General features: G+C 39.2%; 1 protein-coding gene across 4 annotated transcripts in view; it reads right to left on the reverse strand.

Moving 5' to 3' along the window:
- The window catches only part of TTC27 (tetratricopeptide repeat domain 27), a 177548-nt gene that overhangs the window by 92789 nt on the left and 66558 nt on the right, over positions 1-18201 (reverse strand). For all 4 annotated transcript variants that reach the window (XM_001501379.7, XM_023619259.2, XM_070236482.1 and 1 more), the window contains one exon: positions 11353-11466. In XM_001501379.7, coding sequence (XP_001501429.2) covers positions 11353-11466 — 114 coding nt within the window. The remainder of the gene's footprint in view (positions 1-11352; positions 11467-18201) is intronic.

An 18201-nucleotide genomic window follows, 5' to 3' on the forward strand; every position in this document is an offset into this window, starting at 1 on the left:
TGCCTAGGATCTGAACCTGTGAACCCCAGGCTGCCAAAGCAGAGCACGTGAACTTAACTGCTACGCCATCAGGCCAGCCCCTAAAGAGCTGTATTTTTAACAGGCACCTCAGAAGTGCTTCATATCTTCAGACAAGTTTGGGAAATGCTGCATAATGCTGTTACGATGTACACAGGGTGCTCTCCCAGGGAAAACTGAAGTGTCAGCTCAATCAACATAATCTCACTCTGTCCAAAGAACTGAAGTGTGTCCCTGCCTGGGATATGACTGAAGTTATCATCTAGTGCTTTTGGAAGTGTGTTTTAAGTGAGTGTACTTTATTCCATTCTATTAGTAAGTTCCTTTGCTTTTCTCTCTTTTTCCAATTTCCACTCTTCTGTAACTTCCTAGGGTTTTTTTCCTACTATCAATAATAAAGTTTATTTTATGCTGTATATCACTTGTCCCACTCTTTTACCCCCTCTATCTATGAACTAATCATTGCCTATTTTGTACTAATCCATTATCATGAAACTCATATCCTGGATTTAGCCTATCAGCATCCTTCTGGGCAGCCGCCTTTCTTGGCCTTAGCAAAAGCCAATTTCGCTCACCCGTTGCATGTTCTTTTCCCACACCATATCCTGATATTGTGTGCATTCCGTTTCCCTCCCCTTTCACCTAAATTGTAGGCTTTGAGACGCTGAGTTCTGCAACCCTAAGCCTTTCTCACAAAAGCCTCCATTCACTTCTTCCTGCCTAAGCTCATTCAACCCCTTTCCTCCAGATGATGCCAAGTCTTCTACTGATATCTTTTTTCTTTTTTAAGCCAGTTCTCATAGCTTCCTTAGAACAATACAGCGCGGTAGATAAAAGCATGGAGTCTGAAATCCAAGGTAAACCTGGATGTAATTCTAGCCCAGCTATGAGACCCTGGGTAGGTCACTTAAATTTTCCGTCGTCCATTTTCTTCATCAGTAAAAATGGAGATAATGCCTACTTACTAGGATTATTTAGCACTGAGCATGAGTGTTCGGTAAACAGTAGTAACTATACACAGTTCTCAATAAGTGGTAGTAACTACAATTATTCCAACAAATAAAAGCACAGCTACAGTCACACAAGCAAATCCTAGTACATTTTTCAATATCTTTCAAATGCTGCCCATGGTTATCAATGCAGGTGAAGGACAGAGCTAGAATGGAAGACACGTTTTCATATCTCAGACATTTGAAAAGCTCAACAGCATGTCTCAGCATACTAAACACGAAGCACTGAAATCATCCCAATGCTTTCAGATTTTCCAGGTAGTGGAAAATGATTGCTTCTAATGAGTTATAAAAGATTAGGCAGTTTTATTTTCTTGTACCTAAACCTCCCCTCCTGTAAACAGAGCATAATAATAACAGCCAACATTTATGGAAGGTTTACTATGTGCCAGGCACTATTCCAAGCATTTCATAAATATTATTTCATTTAACCCCTCAACACCTGTGTGAGGTAGGCACCAGTGCGCTCTGCGTTCTACAGCTGAGCAAAGCGAAGCACGAACAGTTAGGTGCTTAATCTTAGCCACAGCACATGATCTCTCTCTTCCTCTTGGATCACGAGGTCTACGGACAACAAAATCTGGTGCTTTTCTGACAAGAGACATTCTGATACTGAAGCAGGCAAATAAAAGCAGAGACATGAGAATGAGGGAGAAAAAAGAGAGAAAGAGAAAGACATGATGATCTGTTTGAGCCCCTGAGTCTAGCTGTCTCTGAGATTAGAACAACCCTAGACTGACCAGTTATAAGAACCAATAAAATTCCTTTTTCACAGCCAGTCTGAACTGGGTTTCTGTCCCTTATTGAGATTCCTTATCGAGACCTATTCTTATATTTTACTGATGGAGAAGAGTACAAAGTCTTGAAAAGCTCTAAACTTCAATCAGTCCATTACAAGCACCTTATATTTAGCACAAGGATATTTAAAATAACTGTAAAAATCAAATACAATTTCTCAAATTTTGAAGCTATACTCACTCATTAGGCAAGCCAAATACAGCCAAAGTTGGCTTGAAATACTAGATCATACGCCCCACTCCAGCTCCTGGTCCTTCTTCAGTGGTTCCATAAAGGAGCGGTATATTCTCCACTCACACAAATAGTCACACATCAAGGTTAATACCAAGCCTGGCGAGCACAACGCATGTAGATGTACTTTTTGAAGAAGATATATGAAAATACAATACAGTAAATGCATATTCTGAGACATGGGAGAGAAGTCTTTAAGGGAGAACAAATGGACAGTTTGTAATATAGAGGGAAAGCTTTGTTTTCTGGTATGTTGAGAAATACAGAGTGAACATAATTTCCAGTTAATTAAGTAGTTAATTCATGAACTCCAGTCTCTTATCACTTCTTCTAATGACCTCAAAGGGTAGTGATTTATGCATGTAAGTCATCATTTTTTTAGGAAACCCAGAAAGAAAAAACTGACATTCCTTTATCTCTTTTCCTTCCCCTTAAAAAAATACAACCAGCCAAACTGTGAATTACTACCCTCTGAGAACTCTACGCTAACCTCAGTGTGATCATGGTAATGCTCTGTTCCTGTTAGCTTTGGCACTGGGATGAAGATTTGGACAGGAATGATATTAGAAAGGCTGGTCTCTATAGCTCTCAGATTACTAAAGTTGCCTCCAGATTAGCATAACTAAATACTGCATCCTATAGTTGTGTCCATTAGCTTCTTTCTTGAAGTCATACCCCCATCCCTTTGAGATAACCACACACTTACATAATTACTCTGAAGTTGAGATAATCCTCATAAGCTAGCTCTCTGCACTCCCAAACTCCTGCACTCCTGCCAAGTGTTTCTCTTTATGACTACATGCAGAGGGCAATTCTGACGTGATGCCTTGACCTGAGGCCTGGCTCTGGTCTAGGGGCATAAGAGGAGGCCCTGTGTTAATACATTTGATGTAGAGCTAATGTAAGTTTTGCATATAATCAATCTCAGTACCCACTATCTGGACAGTTGAATCATTTTTTCCTGACCCTGCTATCCCATCCTTTAAACACTTTAACCCTTTTCTTGATGAACAGGTGCCTCTCCTAATCACTCTAAGCCTTTTGTATCTTTTGCTGTCTCCCTGAGTTCAATGACCTAAGAAGACTTCACAAACTATTTAGTTCACTGCTCTACGCATAGCTCATCTGTTGGGCTGTGACCCTGGGGAGGGTGATCCTGTATTCCAGGCTATGATTTCCGGGACTCACTACCGTGGCTGATGCTTCAGACATCCACTGAGAGGAGGGCCTCCTCTTTGGGGTCTCTATCCCTTGTTCCTGGCTCTTCACGTGGGATCCCTGCTACCAGCTCCTCTGGACACCAACTCTGCCCCCTAGGCTCAAGCACACTGCCTTCTTGCATCATCTAGGAGATACTGTCTCAGATCTTACATGTCTTGTCAGAAGGAAAGGAATGAGGGAATGAAGCAACAGGAGATATGGGGCCTATTTGAAAAAGCAAGCATCTCTGTTTTAACAGTAATTTCCTCAGATCCAGCATTCAGGACCCTAGGGGAAAGTGTACAGAAAAAATTCCTGGCAACCCTAAATACGCCTGCCAGTTAGACACACCTTGGCCAGGTGTGCGAAGTCGTAGTCAGCCCTCCCATTCAATGGAAAAGCCTCTCAGACAATGAGACCCACATAACCACAGAGGGAGCTCACATTAAGCACTAATACAATCAACAGGTATTTAAGGAAAAGCAATACCACGAAAAAGAAGGGCCAAGATGAACATATAAAACAATTCACCACGGAGGAAAGAATTCACGGAAAGAAAAGAATTTTTATAATTCTAATTAACAATGTCCAAAGAAATTAAATGAGATTTGCATGTATAAAACAAGAAAAGGCTATCAGGAAAACAATCAGAAAAGTACAGACTTGCAGGAAATTAAAAGTAATTGTCAAAATAAAAAATTACATGGGTGGACTAAATAAACATTAGGAATTGGGCTAATGATCAAAACTAGTGCTATAGAAGAAAAGTTGAAGAAATTTCCCATAACATCAAGCAAAAAGACAGAAAGCAAGGGAAAAAAGTTGAGTCATACGACAGAGATCCAAGAGGTCTCAGATAAGTCTGCTAAAATTCCAATTGTAGAACTCCTTGACTATAGAAACATGAAGACATGATTGTTCACATTTAAAGAACCCAATAAGTACTCTAGCAAGAGAAATAACTAGTTATGACAACTAACATTTATGAAGGGTCTCCTACTCTCAAGACACTGTTCTAAATATTAACTCATATAATCCTCATAGTAACTACATTTATCCCATTAAACACATGAGGAAACTGAAGCACAGAGAGGTTAGGTAGCTTGTCCAAAGCACAGTCAGCAATTACATGGTAGAGCTAGGAAGTGAAACCAAGCAGTACCACTCCAGACCCATGCTCACATTTAGATACACGCAGAATTCCAAGAATGAAGAGAAAATTCTTAAACGTTTTAAAAAGAAAAGAAAAATATATAACTTAAAATGGAACAAGAATCAGACTTCTATACTTATCAGCAAACTGGGATGCCAGAAGATATTAATCACCTCATTTATAGTCCTAAGGAAAGATGATTTTGAAACTAGAATTCTACACCCAGCCAAACTACTAAATTATGATGGAAGAATATTTCCACAAAGAAAGACTCAAATTTTCCACAAAGACTCAAATTTTACCAAGCATGTGCTTTATATGAAAAAGTTCTACAAAAAGGTAGTACAGAAGGACAACAAGGAAAACAAGACAGCTGACATCTGAAATAAAAGAAACAGTGGTAGCTGACTCTGGCCTAGAATGAGTAAAGAAAGAAAAAAGAAACAAATGGAGAATCAATTATGAACAGAAAAACAATTATGAACAGTGACATAGTTTAAAAAAACAAAACACACTTTGCCACTACTAACCATGGACTTGGTCCAGATTTTACACATAATGCCTGCAGAGTGTGGTATTCCATCAATATAAAAAATAATCTAAATGACTTCTTCCTCAAATTATTCAAACGGAAGTACAAGGCTCAGTGTATAAATCTTGACAGTATATTACTGTGACCAGTTTTTCCCCCAATTAAGGCTTTTGTTATGACATGCCCTTAATCATTACTAGACATTAAATAGCCATATAAATGACCAGGTTTTAAAAGAGAAATTTTTCAGCCCACCCATGACCAATAATCTCCATAATGGAACCATCATCCTGTTCTGGGCCCTCCATCCTCCATCATGAACCACGATAAAAATCCCTATTCCATCAAAGCATGCATGCAACTACAGCATCAAGAACAGATGTTTTAAAAAAAATTCCACTTAAAATTTGTGAAATCTCAATTAACTACCACAGTTAAGAAAGTCAAACTGCAGTATGAACAGTCTCTGTGACAGAAAACTGCTGTCCTCTCAAATTCCCAATTCAAAGCATTGTCCTCGCAGAAATTCAAGGGTGAAGAAAAAGATTCCTGCTGAGCAATCACCTTCAGAGGCACAACTACCTGGACGGGGCAGACCTTCCTAATTTAAATTAACAGGTTTAAGTGATTAAGTAATTAACATTCATTAGCAAGATTATTTTAATGATGAACATAAAATAATCTAACATCAACCATCGATGTCTGAGCTGAGTTTATCTAACACTAGGTTAAAGCAGTTAATAAGAAAGTTAGAAAACAACGATGACATTTGGTTTGCACAATTTTTTTGGTTTGGACATAAGATAGTCCCTTTGAATGTATGTGGTTTCAATTAACTTCCTTCATACTTGGATCATACGTATAATACCCTGCTTTCACCATACTAAAGGGAAGAAGAAAACGATGTGACCTTATGATAATGTTGATTATTTGGATTTGGATCAGAAAGGAGGGGAAGCTGAATGACGGTAGATAATACAACTACTTTATACTTCATTGGTAAAAAGCAGGATACAAATAAATATTGGAGAATATAATCTCATTTTAATTCAAGCTGCTTCTGAATCATAACCATTAAAGTAAACAGTTTCCATAAACACTACTTTCTTCATCATCACCACCAACAACATAGCCCTGAACATGCAAAATTAAAGAACTCCAGCCTCGTATAATTTTCATGAAATGGAGTGTTTTTAATGGATTGTCCTCAACTTGGAGCTCCTTCTTCCTCTGTGGATCTTATAAGGTTGATTAATTTATCTTTAGGTGTTATGCGATGTTTTCTTTCTAAGTTTGGCATGTCTCACTTAGAAATCCCTTCCAAATCTGCCATCTTTAGGACCTGCCACTGAATCCTTCAATGTAACTGCCTGTCACCGTGTGAGTTATAGTCCAGACTCTGTCGTTAACTAGCCAGGCAAATTGGGGCAAGTCACCTGACCTCAACACACCTGCATATCCTCAACTTGTAATATGACAAGATTAAGCTTTTCCCTAAGAGCTCCTTCTAGCTTATTTTTCTTTCTGCTTTAACAGTTTATCATTTTATTACTTTATACAGCTGAGGAAGGGAAAAGATTTTCACGGAAACTAAAACAGAGAATTTTTTTAAAACATTGTTTTATATATACATGTATTATTTCAGCCATTTTCCTCTTATTCTTCAGGGATGCAGTAACTTCAACAAACACAGTAATATCAAACTCTGAATCAGAGGAACTGGCAAAAGTTCAGACTATGACGTAAGTGGCTCAACAAGTGACAGAAAATTAGACAAATTTGGCATTCACCTTGTCACATGATCTGGCTAATTTCCAAAATTTCTGGGTTGGAGAGTGAAAAACCTTTCTCTGAGGTATCACCTGTAGAAGCAGAAACAACTGCCTAATTCTGCTCTACAGGTAAGGAGGTACACATCTCTTCCCAAAGCAGCATCTGGATGGCAAGATGAAGAGACTCCAGGCACAGTGAGGCCAAGAGAGGGGCAAAATGCTAGAGCACGGTGACTTGGCTCTTTCTTTAACTCCATTTTCCCCAGTCAAAGCACATCCTTCTTATTTGATATCTAAAAACACAGTCTGCACAACTCAGAGAATGATGCAGGTTTCAAACTGAAAATATCTATGATACTTATAAACAAATTTACTTCTACAGGTTTTTAGTTTAACTGCCGCTGCACAAGAAAAATCAGCGATGACTTGGTTATTTCATATTGCCAAAGTTAGTGGAAAAGATGGAGACAAAGCAAATTATTTCTAGGTCACTATGTCCTTCATTAATAAATGAAAGTATTCTAGTACCGTTTGTATTCAAAAGGCCAAAACTTTAAAAAAGACATTTAAACTGTCTCCAAAATGAAAAAGAAAAAAAGAAGAAGAAGAATTATGTGCAGTTTCCTTGAATGAGAAACTATATACTTATTTTAACAAAATATGCATAGTTGATCATTTTAACACTTTGCTCATTTCAACATTCATCACGAATAACTTAAGAAGCTGATCATGGAACTACGTCCTCACCTTCCTCCTTTGCTTTATACTGAACCCAGCTGTTGGGAATGGGGTCAGCAGATGGCCTCAGGCTGACAGCTGTTTGAGAGTCCCTCTCAGCTATAGAGAGCACCTGGCCTGAGGTCATACTCCTCTGAAAGCCACCTATATCCAGCTTGGGGGAAGGGAAGGTAGAAGGTAAAGGGGGTACTCAGGTGGGAAACACCCTAGGCGGTGTTGGGCCTGCACCTCAGTGGGACTTCTTCCTCAGCGCAGTCCTGCTTCCTCCTATTTCTCTTCAACAGGCATTGAACCTTAGTAACAGCTCTGTCTCACTGTCCTGGAGAAACCAACGTGTGACAATAATATGAAGGGCCCTAAAGTAAGATAGTAATTACTGAAAAGAAGTAAAATGATTAAAACAATATGTGACAAACTACTGAGCAAATACTAGGCCCTCAACAAAATGTTTGCTGATTCAAACACGGTGCACGAAGAAAAGCAGAAGGACATGGTAACTGCATAGTATTTTGCGGAGAGAGAGTCGGGGCTGAAAACGAAGATGGAATAGAAAGTAATTCCAAAATACATAATCTGGCCCTTACAATTTAAGCTCCTTGAAGTCCAAGATTATGTATTAATTATAACGGAATAACATTCCGTTATTCAGAACTTAGTCACATGGCCCTTCCTACCAGCAATTGAGGATGGCAAGTCACGTACCTGGATAAAATTCAGGAGGTTCTATTACTGAAAGAAGGGGAGAATGGATAATTGGGTACAGTTAGCTTTCTCTGACACAGAGAATCTACTTCTGCTTTTACTACAGCATTTTGTCTGTGGATTTATTTTTAATACAGTAGCAAATAATATGCTCTATACGTAGGCTTATCTTACTCACATGAGATGAAATTCTGTCAGAACAAAAAAAATTCAGAGTAAATAAGTAATGATAGTCTAAGAATACATCCCATTGAATAAAACAGAAATCCATAAGTCCACACTCTAATAAATAAAGAAATGCAGGAATAAATAAGAAGAGAAAGCTCTTCCCTACAGAATATCAACTAAGATGTTATTAAATAATTTTGAAATTAGAAAATTACCACTTGACAACCATCATGGTGATAACTTGCTCAGGCAGGAAATATCAATAAATGCTGAAACTAGCGGGTGAAAGTTGGATGACAAACAGGATAACTTCAAAGTAACTCTCCCAAAATGCTTAGTAATTACAAAAGGGAAAGGGTAACTTTACACTGGGGAGAAACCCTACAAACATGACCTTACTCAAGTGATCAAATAATATCACCAGTGATGGGAGAAATCCCATCACATGCCACCTAAAGGAGGATGCAGTGAGAAGAACACAACAGTATTTCTGTAACACTGTCAAAATTGTACAACCTGAATCTAATCATGAGGAAACATCAGACAAACCCAAACTGAAGGAGTCTACAAAATAACTAGCTGGTAACCTTCAAAAACATCAAACCCATAAAGGTCAAGAAAAGACTGAGGAACCGTTCCGGGTCCAAGGAGGCTGACAGGATATGACAGCTAAATGCTATGCTCAGATCCTTTTGGTACAAAGAACATTATTAGGACTGTTGATAAAACTCGAATGGAGTCCTATGGTGAAGGGTAAATGGGAGTTCTTTGCAATGTTCTTATAACTTTTATGTAGGTTTGAAATTGTCTCAAAATAAAAATAAAATCTTAATATCACTTTCATTGACTTCATGAAATCCTACATCTTTTATAAGATTTTTTTATTTTTCTCAGCAATCAATTTGTATAATGGGTAGTTAGACAATCTGTGAAAGAGATTAACCACTATTGAGTCATTGGGCAGGAATAAGCACTAGTATTAAATGGAGCATGATACCTGAACACAGATTAATTTTATACATGGTCAGCTCGTTATGATATCAGCTCAACACAAGGTTGACATAAAGGAGGATATATTGTAAAAAGGAAATTATATTGCAAATTTGAATGGCCTCTAATTATACCCTCCAGGAGATACACATGCTCTGTAGATCTTATGGCCCCTGCTTGTGTATGTACCTCCCAGCTCCGATAAGTCGATAACATTGTTCTTTTGAGTTCCTTAGGAATGAGATGATCCCCGGACAGAGTCTATGCTGGTAGCCATCATCAATGACAATTGAAAGATCTCGTGTGGGCACTCCCAATCTGTAACACCAGAGGGTCAACATTTCTAACCCCCACCCCAATAACCCACTGGTCTATACAACTGCTTCAAGATTTTGTGCCCCCCTTAAGATGATTCGTTAGGACACTAGTCCCCCATCTTCTGATTTGCTAGCTTATCACTTAATAAATGCCCTTTCTCTGCCACCATCTTGCCTTTTGACAGTGGCTTTTGTCTTGCAGCAAGCAGATCGTGCCCACTGCATGGTACCAGTTAGAGAATCTTTTGCATTAGGATGAATTTTGTGTCCTTATACAATCTGTACCTGTAGAACTGCATTATGGTTTTAAATTAAGTCTTGGGGCTGGCCCTGTGGCAGAGTGGTTGAGTTCATGTGCTCCGCTTTGGCAGCCCAGGGTTTCCCCAGTTCAGATCCTGGGCACAGACGTGGGACTGCTTAGCAGGCCAGGCTGAGGCAGCATGCCACATGCCACAGCCAGAAGGACCCACAACTAAAATATACAACTATGTACTGGGGGGATTTGGGGAGAAAAAGCAGGAAGGAAAAAAAAAAAAGATTGGCAACAGGTGTTAGTTCAGGTGCCAATCTTTAAAAAAAAAAAAATTAACTCATTGTTTCTTTTAATGCTCACCACAAACCTATACTGTAAGTACTATTACTATTACCTTCTTTTACAGATGATGAAAATGAGGCTTAGAGATATGATCCGATATAATAAGAAATATATATAATTGGTTATTATCCCTGGTTCCTGGTACAGAGCTTCTAAAACTCTGGTAACTTCCTAAGTGATAGAGGTTAGAGGAGCATCTTTTGTTATTCACAATAAGCCTTTTTCACCATATGGTGGCTCTTGAAAGATGGGGGCTGGTTGTCAGAGGAACCAATCATGTGATTAGAGGAGTGGAACTTTCAGCCCCACCCCCAACCTCCAAGGAGGGGAGATGGGCTGGAAATCGAGTTAATCATCAATGGCCAATGATTTAATCAATCATACCTGCAAAATGGAGCCTCCATAAAAATCCTAAAACAAACGGGCTCAGAGAGCTTCCAGGTTGGTGAACACGCCCAAGTCCTGGAAAGTGTCACACCCCAAACTCCACAAGGACAGAAGCTCCTGTGCTCAGGATCCTTCTGGACCTCACCATATGAATCTCTTCGTCTAGCTGTTCATCTGTATCCCTTATAATATCCTTTATAATAAACCAGTAATAGTAAGTAAAGTGTTTCCCTGAGTTCTGAGAGTCATTCTAGCAAATTATCGAACCCAAAGAGAAGGGCATGAGAACCGTCAATTTACAGCCAGTCAGTCATAAGTACCCAGACTTGTGATTGGCATCTGAAGTGGGAGGCAGTCTTGTGGGACTGAGCCCTTAACCTGTGGGGTTTGCACTAATTCCAGGTAGTGTCAGAATTGAACTAAATTGTAGGACACCCAGTTGATGTGCACAGGGAAGCAGAGAATTGCTTGGTGTGGAAGACCCACAAGTTTAGTGTCAGAAGTGTTGTGAATAGAGGAACAATTTTCCTTTAGGTTAAATATCGTGATCACAGAGCTACTAAGGAGAGCTGGGCTTCGGAGCCAAGCAGTCAAATTCTAGAACCTACACACTAACTAATAACAAAGTATTTGAGTAAAATAAAGGCCATCTCATCCTTTTATATTCATAATGTAAGTGTATGCTTATTGACAGCAATAAAGAGTTGGAAGAAAAGCAAAAATTGCCCCATTAATTCCTACCTGTGTCTGCCTCATTGCCCGTTCCACTCGGCGTGTGCTTCCTCTTTCAAGTTTTGTCCGGAGGAGCAAGGCTGATGTCTGAATGGCCCAGAACTTTGGTTGTGAAAGCAAACACTGATGGAGGAGGAGAAAAAAAGAAGAGATAAGCTGAGTGATCCCACTCTGAATAGAACAAAATTAATTCTTCCAAAAATGTCAGGATACAGCTGAATGTGGATTTGAAAATCTCAGTGAAAAATAATAAAATGTACTTTCAAATATTTTTGTGCAGGATGTAATCATTTAAGCAGTCATTACTTAACCCAGGCGATTCGTTCTACTGAATAAATCAATGAAAGAATGAAATCAGAATCTTTCCAGATAATCAAAACAGTAACCAGAATATATCACATCATGAACTAATAAATCTTTTTATCTCAAAGGTTACAAAATATGTGAGTAAATAAATGCTATTTTTCTCAAATTTGAAATAAATGTTTTAAAATCACCCAAACTCACAAATAAAAACAAATAATTAGAAACCTGGTAACTTTGCACTTAGAAAACATCCTAATTCATAGAAGTAAATGCAAATCAAGCTTTAAGTAAACAGAATGCCCAAAAAATCAAGCAGTTGTTCACTTAAAGACAAAGATATTTTTTTATCTCGTATTACAGAAAAACATTTAAAAATGTATGAGAATGCTTTCCAGCCTTGGTTAGGGTAAGCAGTCTCCAACTTTAGTTAAAATGCTTTCCTAGAGGAGACATCTTAAGAAAGAATGGCCTGTAACAAAACCTTGAATATGTACATACTGAATCCTAACCCCAGAGAAAGCTGTGACTGCCATCAGTTCAGGGAAGGTAACAGATACCGCTGAACATGCCCACAAATGTGGTGGGGAAAAGTGAAACTGTGGGTGAGTAAAAACAGGGACAAAATATAACACAATAGGGGCTGCTTGGTATAATGAACACAAGTTAAGCTTTTTGCTGATGATTTGGAATCCAATACTGTCTTCATGTGAAAAAAACACTGCAAAGAAAGGGAAACGGGAAAACAAACTTTGTCTTAAAGTTGATTACATCCTTGATCATCTACTTGTTTCTAAGAGTCAGGTGTGGAAAATATCCTAGTTAATTAGAGTCCAATTAATCATTCAAAAACCTAGCTGCACATTAGAAGCACCTGGGAAGCTTCTGGTTTTTTGGTTTTTTTCTTTAAACGTAAATCAGATCTCTGAGAACAGGACCTGGGCTTCAGTGGTTTTGAAAACTCCCCAGGTAATTCTAAAGCATAGCCAAGTTTAAGAACTACTAGGCTAAGTAACACAAGATTTTGTCTTTGGTCAAATTCATTTATAACACCAAATTCTCATTAAAGGTTAGCAAGAAATCCTTCAGTGGAGTGTACACTCTATCACAGTCCCACAAATCCTTACTGTGCCACATCAGCTCACTTCATTCATTTGTATTATCTGCCCGGCCCCTGTAGGCATATGAATTTTCACCTCCGAATCTAGGCCAACCCCCTTACAATCAAGAGGAAAATGAAGCAGCAGCTGGTTAAATCACTTGCTCAATGCCACACCTTCATTTGTAGCAAAAGCTGATTCTGACACTTGGTCTCTTGATCCCCAGAACAACATCTTTATATTGCTTTTTAACACTTTATCCAAATGCCCTCATGATCGTTTAAATTGCTAATTAAGATATGATTACCTCCTGGAAGTGGACGATACTACCCAGGAAACCCTGATAGAGTAAAGTAAGATGAGAACTCAATAAAGAACTGTGGGAAACTGCTATAGTAAAGGGATAAAGGAAGAAAAGGAGTAGGCAAAGAATACACAATTAAGGGAGGAGGAGAACCAAAAGAAAGGGGTCTTACTGATGGGTGTTCATTCATTAATTCACTTGAGCACCTACTCTGTACAAGGCGGTGTGCACAAAGCCCAGGACAAACTAGCAAACAAGACAGACAAGGCCCCTGCCCTCACGGAACATACATTCTAATGCAGTGCCTGTTAGGTATTTTTATTCCTCTATAACTAACTTAGTAAATTAAAATATTTTTATCTCTTTGAAATATAGTTTACAAGATTAATGTATAACCTTATCTTGTTAGCCTCCATTAACTTAAATCTACAAAAAGAAGGAATTTACCAACATACATTGGTGTAAATAGCCCTATAAAGACATAAATGATGAAATAGAAGACACTAAAAAACTAATTCTTTAAAATGTGTAACACTATATGGCAGAAGATTTTATTATAAAAATGTGATCTAAAGAATTTTCAAAGGAAAGAACTTTTTTCATTAAGTAAGTCTGGAAACTGATTCTATTACCTACAGCGGGTTGCATCACTGCCTTTTTTCCTGTTCTCCTTATTAAAGGGATTGTCATCTGTCACCTCATGATAACAAGATGGAAGAGCGCTGAGGACACAGCTCTATAGAACAGGAATATTCTCCAAGTCAGTCAGAGCTTGAGCAGAAGCCCAGCTCCATTAAGTGAGGGGATTAGCTCTGTGACCTTGGGAAGTTACTTGACCTCCCTGGGTCTCACTTTCCCCCTCTGTAAACAGCAACAGCAATTCCCACCTCACACAGAGTTGTGCGGATAATAACTATGAGTAAGTGAAGCTTAAGGAAGCCTCCAAGAGTACCCACTGAAAAGCACACGTGGCCCCCTCCAGGACTTCTCTTCCTAGAATGCCTTCTCTCACCCTTAACAGAAAATCACAATCCAGAGGGGACACAGGTGATGTCACTAACCTCTGATGGAGTTCAGGACATGCTACCCCAAAATATGGCACCTGGGCATATTGAATATTTTAACTGAAGGAGTTTGAGAAAACAGCAAAAGCAGGAAGATCCCTCTGACCTCCCCTGATCCAGTCCTTCCCCCCCGGAAAGGTCAGTCATAAAACTCTAAGGTGAGAGGTGCCTCCCAGAGAAAAGGAGCACCTTTATCTCCAAAAAGACAAAGGGGAAGAACTGGAACAAAGAGGCCTTGCTAAGTGTCCCCCAGTTTACCACACTTACCTCATATTCTTTATTTTTTTTTTTCTGCTGAGGAAGATTTGCCCTGAGTTAACATCTGTGCCAATCTTCCTCTACTTTTGTATGTGGGTCACTGCCACAGCATGGCTGACAAGTGGTATAGGTCCACACATGGGATCTGAACACGCAAACTTGGGCCGCCACGCAGAGCATGCCGAACTTAACCACTAGACCACCTCATACTCTTTGACCTATCATATTCCTCCACAACTGCCTACTCTCCATCAAACCTAGCATAAAAACACTCAGGTTTAACTGTTTCCTCAGGTTTTCATTTCCTTATGGAGGCTCCCATGTCACACAAAACCTATATTAAATAAATTTGCGCACTTTTTTCCTGTTAATCTGTCTTTGTCAGTTCAATTTTCAGATGCAGCCAGGGACCCTAAGAGGGTGGAGGGAAATTCTCCTCCCCTACCACCCCCAACCACATGATCACTTTACCAATAACATCGTGGTACACCCACAGATCAGCTCAGGCAATGGGCTTGCAGAGTTACAGTCCAGCTTTAAGAAGGTGTGCACACCAAAGAGGGGAGAGATTTTCCTCGGAAAAACAACAGAGTCAGACTGTTTTCTATGCTGGCATGAGAACAAGAGGTTTGCCTGAGACTTTTATGTGGAGGTCAAGCAAAACATTCTCATTAAACACTGAAAGTAAAATGCAATCTGACAAACAGACATTTGAAAAGCTTTAAAGAAGGAACTGACTGGGTAATGATATCACTGAAGAATGCATTTATCGTATATCTGTTTGGCTGGGAGACAGAAAGACTTGGGAAGTCCTTCTGAAAGGAGGTGACTGCAGATAGGCTATGTTTAATATATTTTACAAAACACTGCTGCCCACAAGGTAAGAATCAATCATGACATGGGCCAATAGGTGAAGAAAAAGAAAACTAAGCAGGAGATATACATTATAACGTTCTATTGACTTCTGAAGAAAATTGTATATTTTCAAAGTTTTCAGTCCCACAGTTCAGCAAACTAACCCAATGGAGGGAGCACCAACCCAACTACCTAAGCAGCAGGCTGGCCGGCCCGCTGGGGAAGACTCAAGCTACAGTCTGTACAGGTGGATGGGGAGAGTTGAGCCAGAGTCTCCACACAGTCCCCAACAGGGGTTCCTGCTCTCAAGTCCACTCGGTTTAGGACCTGAGAATGGCCACCCCACTGCCTCCTGCTGGTCTCTCTCACTCTTCAGGTCTCAGCTTCAATGCCACCTCCTCACAGAGCCTTTCTCACCCACCTCCCTAAGGGCCTCTGTGTCTAGCCAGTGATTCTCTATCACCGCATCCGATTTGGGATATTATTCAGCCTTACAAAGGAAGAAGGTTCCGATACACACTACACGGATGAACACTGACAATGTGCTAAGCAAGATAAGCCAGACACAAAGGACAAATGTTTTATGACTCCACTTATACAAGGTACCTAGATAGTGAAAGTCATATAGAAAGTAGAATCGTGGTTGCCAGAGGCTAGGGGAAGGAGAGAATGAAGAGTTACTGTTTAATGGTTACAGAGTTTCAATTTGGAATGATAAAAAAGTTCTGGAGGAGTCGGCCTGGTGGCGTAATGGTTAAGTTCACACGCTCCGCTTCAGCAGCCCAGGGTTCAGGCGTCCAGATCCTGGATGTGGACTGCACATCGCTTGTCAGGCCATGCTATAGCAGCATCCCACATACAAAACAGAGGAAGACGGGCACAGATGTTAGCTCAGTGACAATCTTCCTCAAGCAAAAAGAGGAAGATTGGCAATGGATGTTAGCTCAGGGCCATTCTTCCACACTGAAAAAAAAAGAAAGAAAGAAAGGAAAAGTTCTGGAGATGGATGGACGGTGGGGATGAGTGATGATTGCACAACAATGTGAATGTCCTTAATGCCACTGAACTGTACACTTAAAAGTTGTTAAAATGGTCAGTTTATGTTATTCATGTTTTACCACAATAAAAAAATAGCATATATTTTACAAAATCATTACTGACAAAGTCCCTAAAAAGAGAAAGAAAACTTACAGTCTAGTTCAGTGTTGCTAAAGACTTAAAACAGAGAACAGAAGATAAAAATATAACTGTGCCCAAACTAATATTTCATTGTTTTTTAAAGCCACTAATGATATTTTGGATGAAATATCCTGAACATATACTCAGCATCTCCCAAATTTCAGAATTTGTTTCCCAAAAGCTGGGCAATTTTAGTGCCTGAAAATGTTCTGATATGTTTCCATGTAATCAAATTAAAGTGAACACTATTTTTTAATCATCTCATCCTCTATGCCCCCAAAGAACACACTTTCTATGAAGACATAAAATATTGCATGTTGCTAATTCTTATAACTATTCACTCATTTCTCAGAAATGTCCTGTAAATTTCTAAAAATTTTGCTCTAAAATTGGTGCTATATAATAGAATTTAGTAAAAGGCTGATAACTAGAGAGTTAGCTACTCGTTCTGAGGGAAATACAATAACTACTCAACTATAAAAGCCTCTACATCAGTGGTTCTTAACCAGGATTTTATTCACCCCAGAGGAGCAATCTGCCACGTCTCTGCAGGCTCAGTGTACGCCAGCTCCCTCGGAAGGCAAACCACCCACAAACAAATTAAGCTGTGACCGCACTACCTAAGCTTTACGGCCCTGCTCAAAACGCCAGTGCAGGGCTTAGCGAGTCACCCATGAAAAGGTACTGCTGTCAGTTATCTTAAAATCTAAAGTGAGTAATACTAGTTAGCTATGTGAACTGGCAGGCAGCAGTTGTGCACAGCAATAACCTTTTCTCTTGTACAAATATTCAATTTATTAGAATTCTTTCCAAGTGACATAAACCCAAATGACGTCCCACTATGATTAAACTATTTCCTTGTAGACTTCAGAGTACTGACAGCTCCATTCTGACATTTGGTGAAACGTTCAGATAGCACTAACTTGAAGACAACTGGCTGCACATTATTACAGCATACTGCTCTATCTCTTTTGTATAAAACAACTCCTTACAATCATAATCGTTACATTTATTTTTCTTTGTTAAGATGAACAAAAATATACAGAATCACCTAGATAATGGCAAAAGTTCATTGTGAGAATAAGCTGTGATTGATGCTTCTGTGCTTTTTGCAAGAAATTGTCACTTTTTTCATACAGAAATGAGTGGGTCATCCTTCATCTTGATGCTTTCTAGCACTGATGGGCTCAAAGGTGTAACTCAGATTTTTCCCAAGCAAAGCACTCATATAGGTGATAAGTTTGGAAGTTCATAGCTTATCTTTACTTAGACTATACGAAGATCTACTCAAACACTTAAATGAACTTAAATACATCCATACAAGAAACTACAATGAATTTTTTCAGTTAAAAAGAAATCATTGTTATATAGGAAATTCTAGTTTGGTTAAAGTGTGCTGAAGAAAGGTTCTTTATTAACATTCATTTTCTTGAAGATACTGTTCCTTCAGAATATTGAAAGAATGACCACTGCAACTCATCTTCCATGAATGTGAACGCCTTATGTGACTCCACGTATTTTTCAGTTTGAGGTAGCAAAGAAATGGCTACTAAACCCAATTTTCTTTTTATTAAAGCATTATATACATACAGAAAAGTGTGTGACGAATTTTCACAAACTGAACAGACCTATGTAACCAGCACCCAGATGGAGAAACAACATTACTAGCATCCCAGTGTCCCCCTTGTTCTCTGTTTTGGTCATTTCCCTGCACCACTGCAAAGGGCAACCACTATCCTGACTTCTGACACCACTGATCAGTGCGCCTGTTCTTCCACTCTGTACAACGTAATCA

This window comes from Equus caballus, chromosome 15 (assembly GCF_041296265.1).
Source record: "Equus caballus isolate H_3958 breed thoroughbred chromosome 15, TB-T2T, whole genome shotgun sequence".
Taxonomy (NCBI): domain Eukaryota; kingdom Metazoa; phylum Chordata; class Mammalia; order Perissodactyla; family Equidae; genus Equus; species Equus caballus.